General features: G+C 47.4%; 3 protein-coding genes across 11 annotated transcripts in view; 1 reads left to right on the top strand and 2 right to left on the bottom strand.

Annotated features, from left to right (window-relative positions):
- Nucleotides 1–4,539, top strand: part of Herc1 (HECT and RLD domain containing E3 ubiquitin protein ligase family member 1) — a 166,544-nt gene extending 162,005 nt beyond the window's left edge. For all 9 annotated transcript variants that reach the window (XM_026779061.1, XM_026779067.1, XM_026779062.1 and 6 more), the window contains 2 exons: nt 344–649; nt 3,910–4,539. In XM_026779061.1, coding sequence (XP_026634862.1) covers nt 344–649; nt 3,910–4,095 — 492 coding nt within the window. In that variant the 3' untranslated portion in view covers nt 4,096–4,539. The remainder of the gene's footprint in view (nt 1–343; nt 650–3,909) is intronic.
- A 3,727-nt stretch (nt 4,540–8,266) lies between these two features.
- Nucleotides 8,267–14,120, bottom strand: Fbxl22 (F-box and leucine rich repeat protein 22). The gene is made up of 2 exons (XM_005347738.3): nt 10,762–14,120; nt 8,267–8,660 (listed from the first exon to the last, which is right to left on the bottom strand). The coding sequence occupies exons 1-2, from the start codon at nt 11,181–11,183 to the stop codon at nt 8,267–8,269; spliced, it is 816 nt and encodes a 271-aa protein (XP_005347795.2). The 5' UTR covers nt 11,184–14,120.
- Nucleotides 14,121–14,206: 86 nt separating this feature from the next.
- Usp3 (ubiquitin specific peptidase 3) overlaps nt 14,207–25,089 on the bottom strand; it is an 81,004-nt gene continuing 70,121 nt past the window's right edge. The window contains exons 12-15 of the mRNA XM_005347736.2: nt 16,934–17,052; nt 16,562–16,675; nt 16,396–16,463; nt 14,207–14,875 (exon numbers count right to left, since the gene is read on the bottom strand). Coding sequence (XP_005347793.1) covers nt 14,710–14,875; nt 16,396–16,463; nt 16,562–16,675; nt 16,934–17,052 — 467 coding nt within the window. The 3' untranslated portion in view covers nt 14,207–14,709. The remainder of the gene's footprint in view (nt 14,876–16,395; nt 16,464–16,561; nt 16,676–16,933; nt 17,053–25,089) is intronic.

The raw sequence follows: 25,089 nt of genomic DNA, 5'->3' as shown, positions 1-25,089 counted from the left end.
TCATACACACAGACAGAATATTGTACACATAATAAATAAATATTTTTTTAAAAAAAGAGCTGCTTGTGTAGATGAAGAGATGGACCACCCACACACACACAGCTGTATGTGACCACAGTAGGTGGCTACTGAAGAGGCCACTACAATTCTGTGGGGAGGGAAGGCAGACTACGTGAAGTTTGAATTAACTAGAAGAGTATGAAAGTTCCAGAGCAGGCGTAACTCAGACATGGGTAGCCCTGGCCATAGACCTCAGGCCCGGAACGGACAGCTTGTGGTCAAGATGCATGTCTGTCTGCATGCACAAGTGTGTGTTAAAATGAACAATCTTTCCTGGGGACAGGTGGCTGCAGTTCGAGAAGGAATGTCGTGGATTGTCCCTGTGCCATTGCTGTCCCTCCTCACAGCCAAGCAGCTGGAGCAGATGGTGTGTGGGATGCCTGAGATCTGTGTGGACGTCCTGAAGAAGGTTGTCCGCTACCGTGAGGTAGATGAGCAGCACCAGCTGGTACAGTGGCTCTGGCGCACCCTGGAGGAGTTTTCCAATGAGGAGCGGGTACTCTTCATGCGCTTTGTGTCTGGGCGCTCCCGACTGCCAGCCAACACCGCCGACATTTCTCAGAGATTTCAAATCATGAAGGTTGATAGGGTAAGTGTGCAGTTTTCCTTCCTTGGTTAAAATTTGCCCCTTTTCCCCCTTCTGTTGCTTGTCTGCTTGGGAAACCAAGTCTGAACCCCCCAGAAGGCCTGCTCATTCAGGCTTTAGCTCTTAGCACATCCAAATCTAAAAATATCAGGTATAAAACTTGAACTTGAGCTAGCCTTGGTGAGAAAAAGGCCTACGTGAATGTGGAAAGCATGTTGTCACCAGCACCCTCCCCTGTCCTCAGCTGAGTGGGCCAGGGATCCTCATGCTTCTGCCTCTTAGGCCCTTTGTCTTTTCTATAACTTGTGTGCCAGGGTCCCGTTTTTTGAACCTGGAGATATGGGCAGCAATGCTAACTCACTGTGCCACCTAAGAGGCCCTAGCTGGAGATCTCTACCAGGTTGCATTTTGAAGGTGGTTTAGGAATAAACAAGCTCAGAATCTGAAGAGACATTGGGGACGAGAGCTGTGTCTCTAGGTATGCTCCCAACTATGCCTCTTTCCTTGTAGACCTTTTAAGGACCCTGGGCGGACTCCAGGGCCAATGCTGCTAGCCTTTTCCACAGTCAAGCCTCTGCCTGTGTTCTGCCTGTCTCTCCAGCACATCATGCTCTTTTTGCTTTGGAGCCCTTCCATAGTGAATTTTCCTTCATGCTCTTCCATCGGTACCTGGCAAACACTGCCTTTTAAGGACAGTGCCACTGTTACCTCTTCTAGGAAGTCCTCTGGGATCCTTTCCTATACTTTCTGCCCGACCTCCTCTTGGCCTCCTCACCCTGGGACAGCAGTAGGGTATCTGTCCTATTCTTTCCTCACCATACCCTACCCCTTCCCTGTCTGTGCAGTTGTCTGCAGGCGCCTGGTGTTGGACGAGGGAATGGTAAGGGAGACGCAATGCTTCCCCAGCACCTTGCTCAGTTTCAGTGTTTGTCCTGTTCTGTTGCTGCCTGCTCCGGAGGCTGAACCATGCAGTGCTTCTCAGCCTTCCTAATGCTGCTCTCCTTAGTGCAGTTTCTCATATTGTGCTGACCTCCAACTATAAAATTATTTTGTTGCTACTTCATATCTATAATTTTGCTATTGTTATAAATCATAATGTAATAAATATTTGATATGTGACCCTGTGGGACCCACAGGTTGAGGACCACTGCTGTAGCCAGTGCTCTGCCTCCTGCAGCCACCAGCTGGCTCTGCTCCCGGCCAGGGCCTAGGCTCACTGGGACTGCTGTGCTGTGGAAGGCTATGAAAAGAGCCTTTCCATACATTTTCTGCTTGACTAGCCAGAACCTATAAGCTGTCAATCTGTTTTGTTGTTGCACAGTGAGGTGGGAAGGAGGTAATCACCCCCTTCTATTTGGTTCTGGAAATGATCCCTGCCTTGAATGTGTCCCAGGCTGCCTAGCTACCCCAGAAGTTAATCTACCACTAATTCCCTGCCTCAGTAAACTGACCACTGGGGGTGTTTCCTTAGTGGCTTTTAGATCATTTCTCCCATGTCCATGTTTAGGTAATCAAAGCCATCTGGTGGCCTTTCCCTTCGTCACTGTGCTCAGCTTTTCTGCCCATATCCCTGTCATCTGTGGCTCTCACACGGAGGCTGCTGAGCTTCTGTATCCTGCACTGAAGAGCAGCCAACCTGGGCAAGCTCTGAGCAAGAACATTGATTTCAAACAAAGCCAAGCAAGGAAGAGAAGAATAGTCGGAGGAGGGGATAAGTAGCCAGAGGGGCGTGCTGCCCTAGCACCCACAGCCCAGCACTGCCAGGAGAGAAACATTTACTGTTAAAAACTGCTTAACAGAGCTGGAGAGGTGGCTCAGAGGTTAAGAGCACTGACTGCTCTTCCAGAGGTCCTGCGTTCAGTTCGCTATAGCCATTGGTGACTCACAACAATCTGTAATGAGATCTGGTGCCCTCTTCTGGTATGCTTGCATGTATGTGGACAGAGCACTATATACATAATAATAAATCTTAAAAATAAACAAATACTATGTAACTAGCTGTGTTGCACACTATAATCCCAGTTCTAAAGGAGGAGCTTAAATTGGGGCCAGCCTGAGCTACATAGCAGACCTAGTCTAGAAAATATTAAACAATATTAGATCATTACTGTCCTTGCAAATAGTGTGGAGAATGGTTGTTAGCTGGGAGGGCCGAGATGACACCATGTATCTTTCTAGCAGACGCCATTTCCAGTTCTTCCCTTTAAATTCCTCTCCAAAAGATAGGCGTGGTGACATGCCCTTTAATCCCCACAGTTGGGAGGCAGAGACAGGCAGATCTTTGTGAGTTCAAGGCCAGCCTGGTCTACACACTGAATTCCAGGCCAGCAGGGTTATATAGTGAGACCCTGTGTGGGTGTTCTAAGGCGGCTCTTTTAAAATTAAAAACAAAACAACAAAAACCCAGATTTCCAAGCCAGGCCTTTAACCCCAGCACTCAGGAGGCAGAGGCAGACAGGCTGATCTCTGAGTTTGAAGCAGGCCTGCTCTATAGAACAAGTTCCAGAATAACCAAGGCTACACAGAGAAACCCTGTCTCAAAACAAAACAACAAAAACAGCTTTCCAAGTACATTCATGGTAATGACCATTTTTAGTGTGGGCGTCGCTGTGGGCTAAGTGCAGTCTCTGGGTTTGACTGCTTTTCCTCACTGGCTGTGACCAGCAGTGGGCTGCTTTAGACCACAGTACAGTGTTGCAGCAGAGAAGGTTGTTGGGGGATCCCCACTATGACCTCAAGTCTGTGCCCCTTGGGAGGCAGGAGGGGACTCTCACCATACTCTCCTGTCTGACAGGTTCTGTGCTGTGTTCTCCCAAGGAGTCTTAGCCAGGGCTATCACTTGATGTCACAGAGCCATTGGAGGAAGTAACTTGCCTGAAAGTCTTGGGACAATGGATCCCATGTGCCTTTGCCAGGACCTAACTAATCTCTGCTTCCATGCAAATAGCCAGATGGTCACAGTCTAGGACTCTTTTTTTTTTTTTTTTTTTTTTTTTTTTTTTTGGTTTTTCGAGACAGGGTTTCTCTGTGGCTTTGGAGCCTATCCTGGAACTAGCTCTGTAGACCAGGCTGGTCTCGAACTCACAGAGATCCGCCTGCCTCTGCCTCCCAAGTGCTGGGATTAAAGGCGTGCACCACCACCACCCGACTTACGACTCTATCTTGAAGTAAGGCAGAAGCCCTTTCCTGTCTTGGTGGTAGCTCCACGCTCTCTGGTATTGCAGTGCACTGGGTAATGGCTCTCTGGGTCTGTCTCTCCACAGCCTTATGACAGTCTGCCTACCTCACAGACCTGCTTCTTCCAGCTGCGACTGCCCCCCTATTCCAGCCAGCTGGTCATGGCTGAGCGCCTGCGCTATGCCATCAACAACTGCCGTTCAATTGACATGGACAACTACATGCTCTCGAGAAACGTGGACAACGCCGAGGGCTCTGACACTGACTACTGACCGCTGAGGGTTCTGTTGCCCCTCCTCAGTAATGCTCACTTCCGAGTTGATGCTGATAGACTTTTATGGTAACTGCATAGATGTTTTAGGAACATAAACTGACATAAACAGTGGCCACATTTAGTTACTTCAAATGAAACAAAGAAATTAGATGTTTTTATTTTTCTGTGATTGTACAAAAACAAAAGCAGAAACTGCTCAGTCAGGTTCCCTCTGTATTTTGGTCACTTTGGATAAGTTTGCATGGAGCCATTTGATGCGTTTTCAGTTGGGAATGACACATTTTTGTAAGCCCGCCCAGTGAACATGAAATTGTACATTGTGTATAATTGTTCATTAGAAAGGACAGTTTTACATGAATATTCATATATTTATTTTGTTTTAGTTTGATTCGCCTGTGCAGGGTTCCTTCTGCAGAGAAATAAAGCAGATTCAGGAGTCAGAGTGGGGACTGATGCTTTTTGGCCTCAGAAGCTGGGGTAGGTTTCATCTGAAAAGCGCACTACCGCACTACCGAGGATCACAGTGGTGGGAGAAGCCAGGGCTTGAATGCCTCCTTCCCTTTGTTCTTCTGGCATCCTGAGTCTCTCGTTTTGTTCCCTCACCCAAGAGCAGAGCTTTTTGGGCACCACCATTCCTCCTGCAAAGCCTCAACACATCCGGGGTGAGACAGCATCTCTGTGCCAATGCCATGTGGTAAAGAACTCGGAGACAGAATGAGCAAGCGATAGCACCAAAGGACAGGGACAGCTGCGCACCCGGGGGACTCAGCAGGCATAAACAAGTAGCCGTGGATGAGTGGGTAACTGTGACTTCATACGGGGAGCATGTGTGGATGGCGGCAAATTGTGGGGGAGGACTGAGAAAAACCCCGTTGGTGCTTGAACCCAACTCCAGGAGACTGTCCTAGAGTGTCATCTGAGTGTGCAATGGCTGAATCTCGGTGGCTGTGAGGCTTGAACCCACCCCAGGAGGTCATTGTGCTAGAGTGTCTCCTGAGCGTGTGCTGGCTGAATCTCGGTGGCTGTGAGGCTTCTCTACTAAACCAGAAAGAGTTGGAGGTCTGTGGGCAGCTTGTCTCTCTTACTCCCACCACGTCTGTGTCAAAAGCTGCTTCCCATGGACTAAAGGGAAAGGTCATTGCTGACAGCTTGCTCAAATAAGGTACCAGGCAGAGGAATGGGAAAGCAGCTATTTATCAGTAGAAAGGCAAGTGTCTGTAGAAAACATGAAAGAAAATGAGGTCCTGCCAGCCGTAAGTAGTGCATGAATCTGTGGGGAAATCCTTGGTAAAGCTGAGAATCCTGGCATCATTTTACTGAAGTTTTCATATGGGATTGGGCCTTAGAGAAAGATTAAAGTTTCTGGGGGACACCAGGGACTTGTGGATAAAGCAAGCCCTTAATTCTGAGCTTGAGGTAAGAAGGCACTACCTGGGCCTTTGGGCCAGGAAAGTGTCACTAAGAGAGTAGGGCTCTGCTAATGAGATTAAAGTCCCTTTGACTCCTGGGTTCAACCTAGTGACAAGCAGTGCTCTCCCTCTTGCTGAGCTGAGGGTGTGCACTGCAGGCTTCAGTTCATTTTAATGAAAAAAAAAAAGCCTTAATCCTGTGGGCTTTGGCCTTTAACAGCAGATTTACCCTGCCTGGAGAGGGTGGGAGATGGTGCCCAAACCTAACTCTCAGACCCAGCCCTTGGAAGAGTCTACGTAGATGCAGATGCTGTCTCTTGGCTGGAAACCTACTTGCTTTGTTATTTTTTTTCCTCTGGATTCTTGAAGGCTAGGGTTCCTGTCTGTGGAGCAGCAGTTAGGTCTAGGGACAGGGATTTGGTTTACCTTGGTTACATTCACCCCTTGTAGAGATGTGTATAGTTTAATTGCTGGTCTCATTAACAAGTACTTGCGTAATTAAGCCCTTAATCAATCTCAAGAAAGCATAGATCTTTAAGTCTAGCTTTTCCCAGATGTCCATGCAACGTGGGTTTGTTCCACTCCTCCTAGATTGTGACCTTTGCTAGATGAAGCAGTGTCTGGTTAGCTCAATATCTATCAAAAGGCCTGTGTTGGTCTCTGGGTCAGGTGGTCTCCCTTTACGTCCTCAGGAAAAGCACTGGGTCACAGCGCTGCTGTGGTAGAAGCCAGGAGGCTTAACTAGTGAGTAACTGGCATGTGCCCCCATAAAACAAGTCACTGACTTTTCAGGGACTCTGTGACCCACCACCACCTAAGCATTCCTGGCCCTAGTCTCTACTGACCCCAGGCTCTTGGGGCAGTTTCCAGTCAAGAAGGTGGTCTGCCTTCTGCAGGCTCTAACCCTTGTGCACTCACCTCAGCTCCCTAGTATGTGATCTTGGCCAAAAGGAGATTAAAAAGACAGGCATTCCAGGAGCTGGTTTAAAAAAAAAAAATGTGGTCTGATAAAACCTGTGAAGGCACAGATCGCTCCCAAGGCTATTTCCAGCGATTCTGGTAGCCACATCTGCCCTGGCTCACCCACCTTCCCTGAAGGTGCCATGTGCTTCCTGAGATCTGCCTGCTAATGGGAAGATCATCATCATAGTTGGAACACTCACCTGGGTGACACACTGGCTTTCCTGCTGTGGGATAATGCTCTTGTACACTGTTAAGATCTGTCACTCGGATTAGTTTAAGAAAATGCTGGTTGGCCAGTAGCTAGGCAGGAATGACCAGACTAAGAGAATTCTGGGAAGAGGAAAGGCAGAGATGCAGTCACCAGCCAGACGCAGAGGAAGCAAGATGAGCATGACTTACTGAGAAAAGATGCCAAGCCACATGGCTAAACATAGCTAAGAATTACGGGTTAATTTAAGTTGCAAAAGTTAGTTAAGAAGAAGCCTGAGCTAATAGGCCACAGAGTATGTAATTAATATTAAGTCTCAGAGTGGTTATTTCATAAGTGGCTTCAGGAACAGGCGGGCAAAGAAAGCCTGGTCCGGGGGACCAACAGAATGGAGTATACTTCTAACAACACTTTCCCACAGATTAAAAGGTCAAGGCTAGTGTGTGTGTGTCGTCCTGATTCTGGGCTAGGTGCTGCCACTGCTCAGAACCTGGCAGCAGCAGGAAGGCCCCTCAGCAGTCCACAGGGACTTGGAGGCTTTGCCTGCCACGTCAGTTCACTTCGCAGACTCCTGGTTCCTGCTGGCATGAGGTGGCCTCCAGGGCCTCATTTAACCCTCCCCATTATCTGTCCTTCATCTCCCTCCATCAGGTTCTCAACTCCTCTCCTACCTACTCCAGCCATGCTGATCTCATTGCTGCTGCTAACACCTCAGTCATGTTCCTAGTCTGGCACCCTGTAGTTTCTTGGCCTGTAAACTTTCCATATGGCTTGCTGGGCTCCCCTGGCTCTTTTCATGGCTCACAACATCTCCTTGGGATATAATTGTCAACCCCTTCTGAGTGAACCTAATCCGAGTCACCCCCGTCCAGCCTCACAAGCCACTTTCTGGACCAGTTTTCCTCTACTAGAATAGAGACTGGGGAACAGAACAGAACTTCTCTTTTTCATGTTGTTTCTCGTTTGGGAACAAATTAAGGAACCTGTGGGTCACAATCGGGAAACTTTCACAGAAAACTGAAAAACCTGGCTGCAGATAAATGACTGATCTTGATACAGCTGGCGGTGGAACCTGAGCTTGCCCACCTCCTGACTGCCTCCATTTAGCCTGCTTTGTCCGGTCCTTCTCTAGGCCCTGACCATAGGGCCAGGACAACTAACGTGAGGTTGTCCTGAAGCTCAGGCCCACGGCCAGCAATTGAGGAAATGAAAGGCTCGTTCTTTAGTTTTTCTGTTTTGTTTTGTTTTTCCCATCAACTAATAATGGTTCCATATCCAAGCACTTAACCAGGGCTACTACTACTTTTATCTTTATATGTTGGCTTTTTAAAAAGTGATGCATTTTTCCCTTGTGAGAACCGTAGGAGAACTAATTGGTAACTATCAGTCATGCAGTGATAGGGGCGAGTTTTCTAGAATGGCTTGTGCATCAAGCTTCGGTGTGGGCATACGCGGCTAGGGAGGCACCAGGCTCGGGTTCTTTCTCACACCCTTCAGAGGCTGCTCGCCAGCCTAGTGCGCAGCTCAGCCGCGGGGTCGGGAGGGACCTATAAAAAGAAGCACCGAGTGCTTTACAAACATCCGCCTATTTAATCGCGCGCCAGTCCTCCACAGGAACTCGTCTGGTGAGGTAGGCACCGTGCCCCAGGAGCGGCCGGGAAAAGCGAGGCGGCGCACCCGTGAGCGCGCGGCGGCTGGTCGGGGATCATGGCCGCGCTGTGCTCAGCGCTCAGGGTCAGGCTCGGGCAGGCGGCGCGCAGGCGAAGCAGGCCAGCGGCGCTCACGTTGCGGCAGAAGTCCACGTGCAGAGTCTGCAGCGAGCGCCCGTGCGCGGCCACGGCCGCCAGAGTGCGGTTGGTAACGCGCGCGCAGTTCTCGAGGCGCAGCGCGCGCAGGCGCGGGCAGCTGAGCAACAGGCGAGTCAGACAGTCGTCGGTGACGTGGCCGCAGCCCGAAAGCGTGAGGGACGCCAGGTTGGGGCACCTGCGGGGAAAGCGCGGTGACACGGGGCCGAGGTGCAGCAGGACCCGGGAGTCCTACCCTGGAGACGTAGGACTGCGGCCAGGGTCCCCTGTGTCTGCTGGAGCCGGTATCTTGAGTCTCTGGGGCTGGAAGCCGTGCGCGGTGGGGACTCTGGGGGCGGAGGAGTCTCCTGGAGTAATGGCTACCGACTAAAAAGCCACAGTGTTGTGTCTAGCCTTCAGCTCGGTTGCCTGGAACCTCAGGCAGCTGGAGCCAGGCCCTGAAGTTGAGACACTCCCGAGGACTTATTTGTAGTGTGGCCACAATCACTGAACCAAAGTTTGCTTCGGGGGGGGGGGGGGGGGGGGGGGGGCAGTGTGTACCCTGCGCTTGTGAGGACTGAGGTCTGAGTGAGCAGAGCCCCACTGCAGGCAGACAATACCCACTTTCCTGGACACCAGGAGGGTCATCCTGCTTCCTCCCTGGCAGAGCCTCCCTCCAGTGGGAGGGACAACCCTGCTGTCAAGGAGCGGGATCTGGACCGGAGGACCAGGGGAGGACTAGGTTCCTTCCCACACCATCCTCCCATAGCACCTGTCAGCTCACCCCCTTCGTACCTGGGAAGATAAAAGTAACTTCAAACACCCCGCGGCGTGGCACCCTCAAAGTCCATGCGCCTTCAGCACTAATCACCCCTGCATGCTACCCCAGTTTTGTAGATGAAGAGAGTGGCTCAGGTGACTTGACAGGTAGATACTTTGAGCCAGATACTGTTGTTAAGGTGCATTAATTACCTCGGCAAATTGCCTGGTTGAGAATAACTAAGGAAGGAGAACCCAGAACAGATGACTTTCAGCCCGTCTGACTTTACCCTTCTCCGGTGGACTAGGTATTGCTTTGCCACTTCACCCTCTTACCTGTGACATAAGAGAATTCTCTCATTTTGCAGAAAAAAAGGTTTGTGGTGAGATTAAATTTTATGCACTTGGTCTGGGGTCAGTTGCACGGTATCAGAAGGGGAAACCCAGCTCCCTTTGCACCTTCTCTGACACCGGGGACCAGTGCTCGGCAGATCCTGTGAAGTCAAATTTTGCTTGTTTGGAGGATTAAACTGGTTACCTTCCAGTGAGAGTGAACCAAGTTGGGGTTGTGATACTACTCCCCTTTTAGGTCATCACCTTGCAGTCTGGTTTTTTGTGAAACCTATCAAATTGGCCTGGCCTGGTCTAGTCAGAGCCAAGCCCAAACCCAACTTGAGGAAAAGAACACAGGAGAGGCAGGCCACTGCAATTATTTCCTGTACCTGTGCTGAGACCAGCCATCAGTGGCTATTAACCTTGTGTGGCAGCAGCTGGCAGCCATTGGAACTGGTTTGCTAGCAGGGAGTGCTTTCCCTTCAACTGCTGGCAAAGCCATGTTGGCCAGAGCTGCCTACACAGGAAAGTGTGACCAACCCATTTGGTGGCCCTGCCTGTGCAAGGGATGAGGTCAGGGGTGTCAAAAGATCAATTAGGGAATGTTTGCAAGGCATGAGTTGCTTTATCTCAAATTCAAATTTAACCGGGTGGTATATATTTGCTAAAAATCTGGTGGCCCCATAGTGGGTACTATGTCTTGGAGCATCCCTTTTGCCCCTCTGACAACTGAAACACTTTCCCTGGGTACTGCGCAAGACGAGTGTGTTCCTCAGAGACACTCACCGCTACTCTGCAACAGGCTTTAGCCCAGCTCACCTGCGCACTTGGCTCTCCTTCCTCCTCAGCAATTCTCAGGCCGTGGGGGGCTGCTTAGGCCAAATGAGAGGCCTGGCTCCACAGCTGCCTCTAGAGTCTTTTCCCAGGATTTGACCTTAAAATTCCAGGCTCAGCTGGACCCAACCAACCCTTCACGGCTGCCAGGGAGACAGCTGCTCCAAGGACAGGCCAGCTGAACCTCAGCTCCTCTGCCTTACCAGCAGCGTCAGGAGCTGAGGCTGAGAGGGAGCTGATTTTACCCAGCTCTTGGGCACTGGTTGTCTGCCTTAGACTGAGTCAGAGCCACACTGCTCTTGGAATGTGTGCTTCCCTGTCCCCCTGAAGCCAAGGCCAGCAAGGCCACACTGCAAGGGGGCGAGGTGGCCTACCTGTCGCACACCTGCAGGAGGAACTCGTTAACCAGGCTGTCATGCTGGCTGCAGATGCTCCTCTGGAAGGCACTCTTGAGCCAGTCCTCGATGCTGCACACCTGCACGCGGCTGGAATGCCAACAGATGGACAGGCTGCGCAGTGCAGGGCCCAGCCGGAAGTTGTCCTTCTTGAGCTCTGCGAGGGAATGGAAGTGCAGCAGGGGCCAGAGGGTGAGGTCCTCAAACACGTCTCGGAGCTGGGAGCAGGTCCTGGAGAGGTTCTTCCTGCTGTCCTTGTCCAGGAAGGAGAAGAGGCACAGCAGGCACTCCCGATTGAGCTGGGTTATGTGCATGCTGAGGGGCTGCTTCACGTGAGTGTGCCCGCCCGGCAAGGGTCTGACCTGCCTCCTGCTTCCTCTGAGATCAGGACTGCTGGACATATATGGTTGAGGAATGGTGTTTATTTTTGGCCAACAACTGGTGCTGAGGCTCCGGGTGGGGAGGGCGGGTGTCAGGATCCAGACTTACGCACAGCCATCTGTGGTTCGGCTTATGTTCAGAGGGCCTCAAAGTCCTGGCACAAGAGCAGCCCACTGAAGTTTAAGTTTCCTTAAAAGGTTTTTCCCCCTCTGAGTTGACAGTCCTGTTGAGCACAGGGCTCTTGGCTTTTCAAGGTGTTTTCATTGGAGGTGATTGGCCACAACAGCCCTTCCAGGCTTTCTTTGTCTTTCTCTGGCAAGATGGTTAACTGTCAGACCTCAGAGTGTGTCTGTGTGGCTCCTCTGTTTGTTCTTGCTCTGAAGAGGCCAGTCGAATCCCCTGAGCTAAGGGAGGTGACACATTCTGAGCTGAGTGGAAGCCCAGGGTCATGTTTCTTTTCTGTTACTTAAGCTCAGGAGATCGATGGCTTCCAGGCGAGGCAGAGCTATCTTCAGATCCCAGTGCCCTTTCTGCGAAAAGGCTTTTCTTGGCCCAAAGGCGTCTATTTTTACCCTAAACTGTTTCCTAAAAGATTGAGCTGGAATGTTCTCTATGTGGGCCTGCAAATGTGTGCCTACATCTGCATGGTTTCATTATCTGTCCTAGAAGGTATTTCCCAAAATGTGAGGATGGACAGAGGCAACTTTTTCAGTTTCTATTTTTGAATACTTAATTGTAAATGACTTGCAGTTTAGAGGCAAGCACGCCCAGCGGCCCTGCCTCGGAGGAGCGTGTAGCATGGCTGCACAGCTGAGGACAGGCGCTGCTGTGCTCAGAGCTAGAACTAGCCAAGTTGCTCTTTATACAACACCACGAGAAACAAGACAGCAGCGGCTTTCCCTAAAAAGACTGTACAGAACCCCGTATGGCCACCCACCTTTCCTCCTGCCCATGTAGGCTACAGGACGACCCCTGCTGCCTGCTTCTGCCACTGCTTAGCTCCACTGGAAACAACCCAGGAGTAACACAGGAAAGAGGAGGTTCCTTTAATGCCACTTTCCACCTAACAGCCCAGATGCTGCGGCGGGACCAGGACAGGATTTCAGTGAGAACAAATGAATCATGAGCACAGCGATTTCCTCCAGGCATCATAAAAACTACTAGTTTTAATACACATGATCTTGGCAAGCCACCATTCACCTGTGGATACTGCCCAGCGGTGAGTCAGACACATGTGGACTCATGCTCTGGCTCTGGAGACAGTTCTTACCTGAGCCTTCCCAGAGCTTGACCAAGAGGGGACTTCAAGCAGTAGGAGGACGTGAGAGAGCTCAAGGGACCAGGAGGTAACAACGGGTGGCCGGTTATGTATATTAAACCAAAGAAAGGGAAGTTTGGCTTTAAGGTATAACATTGAGTAGGTTCCACAGGTGAGACACACGACACTCAACCAGGGCCAGCACATGTGACTGGTTTAATTGATCATCTGTCGTCACTACACACTGAGTAGAACACAGTGGATAAGCATAGGTTTCTCCACCATGGAGAGAGACTTGTGTTGCCACAAACTGTTTCTATCCCCACCTGTGTGGGAGGACTTGGAGCTTCCTGTTCCCAGGGGCTGATGGGACAGGGTATGTGTGAGGTCCTGCCTCAGCATAAACTCTGAGCAAAAAGCTGCATGCAGGCTGGAATGCATGGTACAGGGAAAGCCGTAAACAGCACAGAAAGATGAGCTTGTCTAACAGGTGTGATAAGGCTACACAGATTTAAAATACAGGCACATTTACATCATGGATGCTCAGATGCACAATGCAAATGGGTGCAGTTCATGGCGCCACTCAGACATTGTTACTTAAGTAAAATCAAGCAATAAAAAAAAAACTACAAAAATTCCCAGAGATGATGCATTCCCCTTGTATGTCAACAAAACAGTCCAATCTGCCACTGCGTTCCACCTGGGACAACAGCAGCTGCTCCGTCTGAGTCTTGGCCCATTGAGAGGCCAAGACACAAATGCCATTGTTCAGAGTCTAGAGTCTCCCTTCTAGGCAGAAGGGTCTGGATCTGTACAAGCTTGTTCAAGGTCAGATGAGACTCACAGTCAGGCTTAGCTGTATCACCTGCATCTGTGGGTCAAACCAGCAGGACAGAGATAACTGCACGTGCCTCTACCTCATGTAACTCAGCACAGCTCCACTGCTTCTCACGGGAACACAATGCCACTTTTTTGTCAGTGTTGTGCAAGAGAACCCATGCCCTGTAGAAAAGGCACTGGCCTGCACTGGCCTGCATCCAGCACTGGGACCTTGACTACTGTGACTGAGAAATGTGGCCATTGTCCTGATGGGTTCACGTTAGGTCTGTATTGAAGTGCTGATCCAGTATGTCATTTCTGCTCGGAGGGAATGCAGGATTTATCCGGCTGATAGTAAAGCAGAACTGGGCTGTGTGTGCTCCATCAGCTTCACAGTAGCCAAGGAAAGCTACCAAACTCTTCTCTAAATAGAAAAATAAGTGCTAAAAAGTCTGCATGAAGTACATTTTGTCCCTTTCGGAGATGACCACGGAACAAGCTGTGTTGGAGCTCTGTACTCTTGACTTGCAGGCTGCATTACCTCCATCCCCAAATCCAATCACTGGCTTCCAGCACTCGCCGTTAGCTGCCTTCTTTAAATGGGCCAAATTTCAATTTGGGTTAAATCCAAATAGTGCTTCTACATATTTTTGCGAACAGTAATTTTTTTTTAAGCTCCTGAATTCAAGAATAGAAGCTATTTCTTGTTCAGAGACAAAAATACTTTCACCTGGCTCTGCTCTCAGGCTAATGCTGACTCCACTTGTGTCTGGAAGGCGCCACAGCAGCACCTGACGGCAGGTGACTGTCCACTCTGGACGGCAACCTCACCTCTGCTGGGCAAACAGAACCGCTTCATGGAATGTACGTCTACCACGAAGCCAAGTCAGCGTTCTTAGCCAATCTGCTCAAAGAAAATACTAACAGAACAGAAACAAGAAATCAAGTGATTCTGGGACTTCATCATGGATGCAACAGAACGGACAGGTTTATTTAACGCTGAGAAACAGCAGCCCAGAGACACAGGCAGTAGTTACCGCCTACAGTCAGAAGGAATTCCTGAGCAGTCACTGTGAGACCGTGGCCACAGGTCCTGCGCACACGATCCTGACTGCTATGAAAGGCAGCAAGTGGGGTGGCTCCCAGAATGTGAGGACAGAGCACATGTGCCTTGGTGAGAACTGAAAACGTTAATATAAAAAGTCAAACAGAACTAAGTCCTGGAAACTACATAGAAAACTTGAGTTATTACAACTAAAGCAGCCAATCAAGATGCCTGCTGAGGTTTTCTGGTAGAACAACAACAAAAATTAGTTGGTGCCCATATTGAGTAAGTCACTACCACTGACCAAACTAAACCCCAAACTGGAAATTGAAAAAGTGCATAACGAAATTAACTCTTGGATCAAGTATTTATGGAAAATTGGAAATGTCTGTCCGGTACAATTGAACTGTGGTCAGAGGAAGTATTAAAGTTTGTCTGATCCAGCTCTGGCCTGACGCTCCACATAGAACAGAATGTAGGCCTTCGCCTTCCCAACGGTCTCCTCGTCAGTCATGGTCACAGTACTGTCATTGAAATGGAACCAGCGGCCTTCATGAGTTGCATATGCTGTGTAATGTCCAGAACCAACCCTGTAAAGAGAAGGCAACAGATAAAGGAAACTACACAGTGAGACCCAGTCTCAATAATGATAAGAGATTACAGAAATCACTAATGGATCTTTACAATCGTGCAGTATTAGAGGTTAATAAGGGCAGTAATCAAGGAATGAATCCTGGAGACCTCTGGTTTGACATGGTCAGGTGAGTTCTTGTGTTTACCTCCATCTAAGCCCACAGACAAGGAATATACTGACACTGAGAACCAAAGAGCACATCAAAACTGACCAAAAATGAGTTTCTAGACTGCACAGCAGATGGCATTGTGGCAGTGCGGAAACAAGAGCTGCAGACAGCCTCGTAAGTGTGCATGGAAGGCTCTGGAAAACATGTAGCCTGATGCCAGAGTTCTTGTCAGAAAACCGGGGAAGTCAGTGTGCCTTGACATCTCCGCTATGACACGGTCACAAAGGGCAATACCAGGTGAGAAGAGCACCTGAGGACTGACAGCTGCCACAGAGACCCCTGGCAGAGTCTGGCTTCCCCACACACGGGGAAAGACACAGCTCTAGAGATGAGAACAAAAAGGGAAGCATGAGACACACCCGGGGATCCCTGCACAAGGTCAGAGAGAACACAAAACTCACAAGGCTAGCAGTGTCAGGAAGACACTGCAGCCATAAAACAAGGATAGGACAAATACAAAAACATGTGACTGCAGACTGGCAGTGCAGGCCGGTGGTAGAGAGGATCACAGAGGGATTCCAGGAACAAAAATAGTAAGGTTAAATATAAAAATACTTCCATTAGTAAAGACACTACAAGTGTCCCTGTTACCTACTAATTCAGAATCAACCTGATTTTCTTATGTCTAAGAGAGGCCTACCAACTTAGACGCAACAGGATGCTTATAGAATGCAGTGGGACTCAGGCTCCCCCAGACTCCCCGCTGACAGATCAGTGGGAGAGTGTCCACACATAGAGGGGAAGGGTTTGTGATATGGGTGATGGCTTGCCCAAATACACTGATCCAAGTTTGAAAGCAAAGTAACTATTCTTTATCAGATTACAAATCAGAAGGGTAAACCAAGCTTCCAGCACAGAGAAAAGGAAAAAAAAATCTTATGCTGGGTGGTTGTGGTGCACGTCTTTAATCCCAACACTTGGGAATCAGAGGCAGGCGGATCTCTGTGAGTTTGAGGCCAGCCTGGTCTACAAGAGCTAGTGCCAGGACAGGCTCCAAAGCTACAGAGAAACCCTGTCTTGAAAAAACAAAAAAAAAAAAAAAAAAAAAAGAAAAAACCTTATTCTACAAAACTAAAAATGAATCTTTAAATTAGATGACATGGTTACTTAAATTTGAACTAGCATAAGGAGCCAGTTTTCTCCCAATTCTGCCTTCATGCCTCACGGCTTCTTCTCAAGAGTGCTCCACAGTGAACTCTTCATCAGTTAGTGATTCCACACCCACTTTTAGGGAGTGCAGGGACACTCAGTGAGGCCATCCTGCGTGGCTTCTAAAGACTCCCAACTCCACAGAGCTGACAACTTACCCAGAGCCATGGTGCACCACCACAGCAGCGAGGTCATACAGGCAACTCTCCGGGCCACTATTCTCCGGCTACAGAACAAAGCAGAGGACACCAGGAGCTGAGTTAGCAGCAGTTGTCAAAGACAGCCCAGTGCCTGCTGTGAAGAATTCTCTCCAGGCTGCCTTACCTCTAGTAGGTAGCACTTCATGTCCAGGCCTCTCAGAGGGAATTCTACATATGTATCAACTTTGTTTCTTAAATACGCTGTCCAGTGGAACCTTTTCAAGTGCAAGCACAGCACCTGGTGACAGATGAGGACAGAGACTGAGGACCCTGAGCTCGCCTTTCAGACTGCCCAGCTGTCGACTCAGTATATCAGATGCCCAGTTTTCCTTCTGATCCTGATACTGCTCTCTTCCAGTGCACCTTATAAATGGCCAGGTTTCAGCTCTGACTGCAAACCTCACAGACCAGCCCAGAACTGCTGACAGCTAATAATCTAACTCTCCTCCCAGGCATCTTCTCCATAAATGCACCCTAAGTGAAATACATCACTGACCTTGGGAAGTTTCTGAATCCAAAACTTTTTTGTGGACTTTTGTTTCTTTTTGCACTTGTGGCACATATACAACTCTGTTTCGTCAAGTTCCTCTAGGTCGGTGAAGCTTCGGAGACAATCTGCAATCAGTGTTTTTGACAGCGTATTAAAATGAGGTGAGTGCAGCGTGTGGAAAGACTAACTTGAAGCAAAAGGACCCAAGTTTCCAGCTCATGGTTTTCAGCTATATAACTTTAAAAATCAGCCATCCCTGGGAACAAACTCGAGACCAGAAACTTTTGCTGGGAAGAAAGGCCATGTTCAAAATACCTAGCTTTACACTTTGCAGAGTTCATCTGTAAATCCTAATAAAGATGGAGTCCTAGTGAAATCAACACTTCAACAGCTATTTCCTCTCAGTGTGTGTCCCAAGCACATAGAATCAGATTTAAATCAAACGTTCCAATCTTAAAGCTACTCTACATCCCTATCATTCAGAGCCCCTAGATAAGGCATTAAAAGGTTTTAATTGTTTAATCTGGGGTTGGTAAACTATGGTCCTAAGCTAGATCATTCCAGCCACCTGGCTCTGTTTGCATGTGGTCTGGCTGCTTTTATGCTGCAAGAGCAGATGCAAGGCCTCTGTGCTCACTGGGCCTGTGCAGGGAACTTTCTGGACTCCTGCTGGAGTTAGTAACTTAGAAATCTGCAGAAGATACATGTTACTTAGTGGAAAAATACAATACCCAATTCTCAGGGCAAGAAATTGACTCTGTCTTGTAGGGAGAAGCCAGAGTCTGTGCACACAGCATCTGGTAGAGCCATGGGGTAGACACCTGTGCACCTGTGGGCCACCACCAGGCCAGATATTTCCTCGATCTGTCTGTGACCCCTGGCTGCGGTGTTAATTTCTTTGCTTGTCTCTGTATTATAGACTGTATTCTTCTTCTCGTTTTTTGTTGTTGTTGTTGTTTTTTGGGGTTTTTTTTGGGGGGGGGGGGTTCAAGACAGGGTTTCTCTGTAGCTTTGGAGCCTGTCCTGGAAACTAGCTCTTGTAGACCAGGCTGGTCTTGATCTCACAGAGATTCACCTGCCTCTGTCTCCCGAGTGCTGGAATTAGAGGTGTGTGCCACCACCACCCAGCTTAGACTGTATTCTTAAAATACTGGATTAGTTTGGTAAAATGGGTAGCAAGCAGAAATCTAGATGGGCAAGGGAAGGCAATGATGTCACTATTCTCAAAAGTTAAAGGTCAGAATCATCCTTGGTCTCTAATGCCAGTAAGAGCCCCTTTGGAAAAAACTGGACAGGGCAAAGTCTAGAAGGAACCTAGGTGTGGCCTGTATTTGATGGGCCACTGAGTCGTGAGGCCCATGCATCCGTAACTATGCTTTTGTTCCAAGATCCCAATACCTTCTAGACATATCTAGGCTCCCTCTCAACTTCCTCCTTTAAACCTTCCTCGGCTTGATCCCCTCCTATTATCCCAGTGATCCTCAGGGAAGACATACTGTTTCAGCTTTACCCTTCCTAGAGCAAGCCTCCCAGAATTTATAAATAAATATAGGGTGCTGTATCATCATGGGCCTCTTAAGCACCATGCTCTGTAGCTATAGAGATCAGTGGCTGCACTATGACTCCCTTTAGACTGATCTTTATGGTGCTCTTGAGTTTTGAAGCTAACCATGGATGTTTTTATCAACCAATGTGTGCTGCAGCATGTAAAAAGCTGGCTGTGGGGCGGGGTTCAGGGACATGGGAGAAAGGATGTGGAATGAGGAAAGAAAATAATTTCCCGTATTCAGAATCACTGTCTAACACTCAGACTAGATGAGACCTCGTGATAAAAGCCACATATGAAAAACTTCAGGGTGAAATCCCACCCTAGTAAAAATAAACAAGACAAGGACCCCATGTTTGCCACATCGATTCAACATGACCCTTAAAGTTTCAGCCAGAGCAAAGACATAAGAAAAACAGAAAACAATCTAAAGTGGAAAGGAAAATTAAACCCTGCAAATACGATGATTTTATATGTAGAAAATCCTACAAGACTAATAGAGAAGTTAAAGTACAGCGGCAGAAGACATTGCCAGGCTGTTCCCTCCTTCCAAAACTGCAGTCAATGCAGTTCCAACAGATTCCAGCAGGGGTTTGTGAGTAAAGTGCTGATGCTCACAGCAGCAGAGGAGAGGGGACCCCCCCTGACTGCCAGGGAGACCAGGAACAGTCCCAGTGTTCACACCTGACAGAGTTTGGGACAGCAGTACTGCTACATGTAGACAGCCATTTAATACCCAAATCTTTAACCAAGATAAAACGGGGTGATAGGCTAAAGAGTGTTTGTGTTCTTCTAGGGGGTTTTGTTGTTGTTTGGTCAGTTTTCCCCAAATTCTAGACTTACGTGTGTCTTTAAAAAAAAAAGTCCGTGTCTGCCTGTGCACGCATGCACTAGTGTATACAGAGGCAGGAGTTCCACCTAAGTGTTCTTCTCAGGAATGTCATCCACTTCTTTTGAAAAAGGCTGACTCTTTGGCCTGGAGCTCACTAAATAAACTGACTGGCACCAAGTTCTAAAGACCCCCTCTGTCTTCCTCCCCAGTGTTGAGATTGCAGGCATGCCTGGCATTTTTATATAGCTTCTGGGTGCTGCCTGTGAAGCAAACCTTTTAGAGCCTTGTACTTTGTCAGCTAAACCACTGTGCCAGCTCAGAACATACTTTTCTATACCAAGGAAGGCCACACACACACAGACACTTTAAGAGACTGCATACCTAGAGACATATCTCTGTCCAAAGAAGTAAGTGCTGTCCCTGAGTGGGCCTGAAACGCACTGGTGTGTTGTTCTGTGAGAGCCTGTATGTGAAGCCAACTGCATGGCCAGTGAGCCACTGACCGGCAGCACCTGCATCTTGGTAGAGCTTCCTTGCTGTCTGCTCACCTTCAGTTAAGGATGGGGACAGGGCTCTATTGCATTTCTAGGGGGAAAGCCACACCACTTTTTGAAACTCAGGATTCTCACATTTGAGGGCCTATGTTTCACAACTGGCAGTTTTCCATATGAAACTGTCAGACAGCATCTCCATGGAGAGAAGGAAATGACACTGGTTTGTTTTACTCATCAGATCACCTTTTATGTACTCTGCAAAGTTAATTTATCAAACCAGCAGTTGAAAAGTATACAGGGTACACATTTTATTGCCTTTAAAAACTATGTAATTAAAAATATGTTTCAAGGGGGGGAAATCACAGTTTTATCTCTTCTTGGATCACACTTCCTGTTAGAAATAATTTTAATACTCATGAACCATACCTAATGGTGCAGGCTTTAACCTGGCTGCTTAAGAGACTAAGACAAGAGGGTAAGAAGTTCAAGGCCTACTTGGGTTCAGCACTGTGAGGGAGTGGATAACTTAATATTCCAATATAAAACATAGTTCAGTGGTGTGCTTGCCTACCTATGTGCAAGTGTCTGGATTCAACCTCTAGTCCCACACATGAAAAATGAAAGCATGCACACTTTTTTTTTTTCTTTTTTTTGGTTTTTCGAGACAGGGTTTCTCTGTGGCTTTGGAGCCTGTCCTGGAACTAGCTCTGTAGACCAGGCTGGTCTCGAACTCACAGAGATTCGCCTGCCTCTGCCTCCCGAGTGCTGGGATTAAAGGCGTGCGCCACCATCGCCCGGCGCACACTTCTTTACCATACATAAATCTCATCATTCTACATATACACGCATATACATACTCTCATCAACAATTTTTATAATACTGTGACTGTTCCTTTGGTGCAACTATTGATGTTAGGCTCTGTATTCACCACATCAAAACAAATCGTTCAGCCCTAATCTCCTGGAGGTCACTGGGGTTAAATCTATGCCAAGTTTTGTTAACGATTTCGGGCAACAAGCAGTGATTTAACAGAAGAGCCCTGGCCGAGCATCCACCAAGACAAACTGGGCGGATGTTCTCGAGTCACCTCTTACCTGTTGTCTGAAATTGGAACTTGCAATTTGTTGTGATGTGCCCTGTGTGAATCACAGCCCTGGATGTGAAGGAACTTCAAGTTCTAGAGCCAGGTGACTCCCAGGGCTGTGCCTCAGGATGCTGCTGCTCTGGAAACTGCCTGTTGTCTAACTTGGTTCTGCATACAATTTTGTACTAACAAGTGCAGTTTTAGCACTTTTAGGACATTCTTACCCAATTTCTATCTTGCCTCCATTTGATTTATTTAGCTTCTTGTAAGGAATGTCTGCCTACAGAAAACTTCTGAACAAAATTAGGGTTTAATTTTGTGCTATTACCATGCTGGGTATTCACACACATAGCATGGTTGAGGCTTTTATTTCTTTTCTAGGTCATTTGTTCCTTTTATGTAACTCAGGCTACCCTGAAACTCAAAATTCTCTTGCTCTAGCTACAAGTCATGGGATTATCAGGATTCTCAGCCATGCCAAGTGGTCTTGCATATTTTTGCTTGTTGAATACTTATGATATAGGGAGTCTTTTGTTGTGTTCAAAATTGATTTTTTTTCCCTTTTATTTTGTGTGTATAGGTGTTTGTCTTCATGTACGTGTATCATGAATTTGCAGTACCCCAAGAAGCCAGAAGAGGGTACTGGATGGCCTACAGTTGTGAGCTACCATGTGGGTTCTGGGGATTGAATCCAGGTCCTCTGGAAAAGCAGCCAGAGATCTTAACCACTGGGCCATCTTTCCAGACTCTTCCTCCATATCCTATGTGACCACCTCACTAAGCTTTTCGGTCTCTGTGTTTAGGATTTAGTTATTGGGCTCATGGTAGAGATCTTGCCTAGTATGCCCAAGACCCTAGGTTCAATTCTGAGTACCGAAGGATGAGCTCAGCTTGGAGAGCTCAGTGGTCGAGTGCATATGTAACGTGTAAGACATCTGGTTCTGTCTGTGGGACTGAGAGTGAGCGAGTGAGTGAGCGAAAATGCTCAGAATGTCTTAGGTCTATAATCACTTCATCTGCAGATGGTGACAGTCCACTCTTTCCTCTTCTGTGGTTTGTTCAGGTCTGCTGGGTGGCTTCATCCCCGAGAAGAGGCTGAAACTTTTAGCAGGTTTCCCAGGTTGTTATGGCTTAAATGTGAAACACTCCACCATGAGACAATGATTTGAACACCTGGTCCCTAATTGACCATGGCACTGTTTGCGCAGGCTGTGCAACCTGGCAGGAAGAGGTGGGCTACTAGGGAATTGGCCTTGCAGGACCTGCTGTGAGCTCTGTCCACAAGCTATTAGGTTACATATTAAGTTTTACCACAGAAAAGAAGCTGCCACTGCTTTTGTGCCCTGCCCACCAGAATGGACTGTAACTTCCTACACCATGAGTCAAAATAAAGCCCTTCTCCTCTGTGCTGCTACCACAGCAGTGAGCAAAGTTAAGACAGAAAAAAGTGTTACCAAGAAATGTTGTCTTTGTTGTGATAAATCTGATCTCTTGATTTGTGGGCCTTTAGAACTGGTTTGTAGAAAGAATATACGAGCATAAGGTAGAGAAGCTCTAGAATTATTCTGGCAGATCAGAACACCAACAGAAATGCAGACAGTACAGCGGGCTCTGCTGGAAATGGGCACACAGGCTACAAACTGCATCATCTGCTTTTGTCCTACTACCCTGAGTGAAGCTGAATTATGTTGTGGACTAGCTTATTTGGTGGAGCACATTTCAAAACAGTGTAGTATACAGGCTGTATGTAGCACAGAGCTATAGCTCACTGCTTTGGCCAGATCTACAGTGATGGAGAGAAAACATAAGAACATGTGCAATTTGGTGACGGGGTATGTGAGCAGATTTGAAACTCTGAAGTAGATTGAACAAAGAGACTGTGCTGTTAGGAAGATTAGTGCCATTAAGGATAAATCTTATGATCTAGAGCCAGTGAGATGGCTCAGTGGGTAAAGGTGCCTGCTGCCAAGGCTAGCACCTGAGTATGAATGCTAGAGACCCCATGGCAGGAGGAGAGAACAAATTCCTCCAAGTTGTCCTCTGACCTCCACACATACACAAATGTAATACACATTTGTGTCAGGACAATAGGATTAGTAACTCGAGGGCAGGACTTCACTGACGGAAGACTCCCAGGCATAAAATACAAATTCATTTGAAAGGAGAGGACTTGAATAGAGTCCTCTAGTAATCTCTGTGTAATAAAATTCAACATGGCTCTAGTCATCTAGAAAGTGCATTTAACTGAAAAAAGTGGTTTAAAAGGGGGAGGTGATCATTTTGAGTTGACAATTTTATTCAGTGAGAAGACTTTAGTTTCATTCTTCTGTTATCTTCTGTATATGGATACAATTTTGCCATTATCAAAAAAGGCTGTCTTTTATATTCTAAATTTTTTGCATCTTTGTCAAAAAGTAGTTAGCTGTATCAACATGGACTAATTTCTTAAGTTCTTCCACTTGTCTTTATATGTCAGTCATATACCTTTTTATTACTATTCAGCCTTTGGTACTGTGACCATTTCTAACGTGTTGAGAATTTATCAAATGCTTTCTCTACATTTTTGTGATGACTGTAGGGATACTGTCCTTCATTTTGTTACTATTGTGTATCACATTTATTGGTTTGAGTATGCTGATCCGTCCTTGCATCCCTAGGATGACTCCCACTTGGTTATGGCGTGGCTTTTTTTTTTTTTTTTTTTCGAGACAGGGTTTCTCCGTAGCTTTTGGTTCCTGTCCTGGAACTAGCTCTTGTAGACCAGGCTGGCCTTGAACTCACAGAGATCTGCCTGCCTCTGCCTCCCGAGTGCTGGGATTAAAGGCGTTTTATATTACAGAAACTTCGGTATTCCGGCTCCTTTATACTGCCTCAGGTTAGATACCGAGTGACAGCTTACAGAAAGAGCTGGGCGCAATTCCTTGGTCTCTATTTGCTATAGCTAACAAACACACTAACTGGACAGGTTAGTGGTCACTGGGGTAGATGCACTTCTTCCCCCCAGCTCCTCACTCTTTACTAACACATCACTGTTGGCGTGTGCTCATTTTCAAGTGTGAGTAGGAACATGGAATCATGTATCTGTGTCTAGCTTATTCAGTTAACATGACATCTTGTGGTTCCACCCATTTCCCTGTAAAGGATAGGATCTACCAGGCCAGTGCAGTGGTGTCTATAGAGATGGAGACAATCAAGTAGGTGTGGGCCTTCATTTACTGTCTCAAGCCCATTACTGATCTGTTTATACTTTGTTTTTTGGCTAAATTTTAGTAGGTTTTCTGTGTTCAGGAATTTACCCATGTCTTGTATAGCTCTTCAAAATCTGAAAGAATGGCACATAATTTCTTTGTATTTTTATGGTATCCATCCTCTCTGGTTTTATTTGGGTCTTCACTTCCTTGGTTCATCTCTTTATAGGTTTGTCAGCTTTTTTTTATCCTTTCAAAAAGCCATCTGGGGGCTGGAGAGATGGCTCACAGGTTAAGAGCACTGGCTGCTCTTCCAGAGGTCCTGAGTTCAGTTCCCACAACCATCGATGGTGCCCTCTTCTGGCCTGTAGGCACACATGAAGGCAGAATTCTGTATTCATAATAAATAAATAAATCTTAAAAAAAAAAAAAGCCATCTGATCTTTTACACATTCTTAGTAGTTTCAGTTTTATTTCTGATTTGACCTTTATTCTGTCCGTTTTATGCATGCATTTGTTGCACAGACATATGTTTCAGTATTACTTCTGATGTGTTGTCATTGGTTTTGATGTTTTCTCTATCTTCAAGGTCATTTAAGAGTAAGTTGTTTCCCTTGTATAGTCTCCTTTCTTAATTTACAGTTTCATTCTGTTGTGACTTCTTTGTTATGTCTGAGGCAGGGTCTCACCCACATAGCCCAGGCAGGCCTCAGTGAATGTGAAAATGTGAAAGTTTCCTGACTTTCCTTGCTGGGATTATAGGCATGGGCCACCACACTGAGACTTGTATTTCTGGCCTAGTACCTGATCTTTCCTATAGAATGCTGCATGAACATGAATGTGTACTCTGCAGCTGCAGTAAATGCTCCTCTGCTTCAGAGTTCCCATCTCTCCATCAGTCTGAGGTTCTAGGGATCATTATCCTGGAGTATATTCTCCCTTTAGAAATAATATTTGCGCCAGGCGGTGGTGGCGCACGCCTTTAATCCCAGCACTCGGGAGGCAGAGGCAGGCGGA

Source organism: Microtus ochrogaster, chromosome 5 (assembly GCF_000317375.1).
Source record: "Microtus ochrogaster isolate Prairie Vole_2 chromosome 5, MicOch1.0, whole genome shotgun sequence".
In the NCBI taxonomy this organism is placed as follows: Eukaryota; Metazoa; Chordata; class Mammalia; order Rodentia; family Cricetidae; genus Microtus; species Microtus ochrogaster.
This window is presented reverse-complemented; position numbering and strand designations above follow the sequence as displayed.

Bases quoted from the DNA above. Each gene is read 5' to 3' on its own strand.
- Fbxl22 (XM_005347738.3), bottom strand. From the start codon at position 11,183: ATGTCCAGCAGTCCTGATCTCAGAGGAAGCAGGAGGCAGGTCAGACCC. The intron at 8,661-10,761 runs GTAGGCCACCTC...CTTTCCCCGCAG, and splicing joins CTCCTGCAGGTGTGCGACAG to GTGCCCCAACCTGGCGTCCC.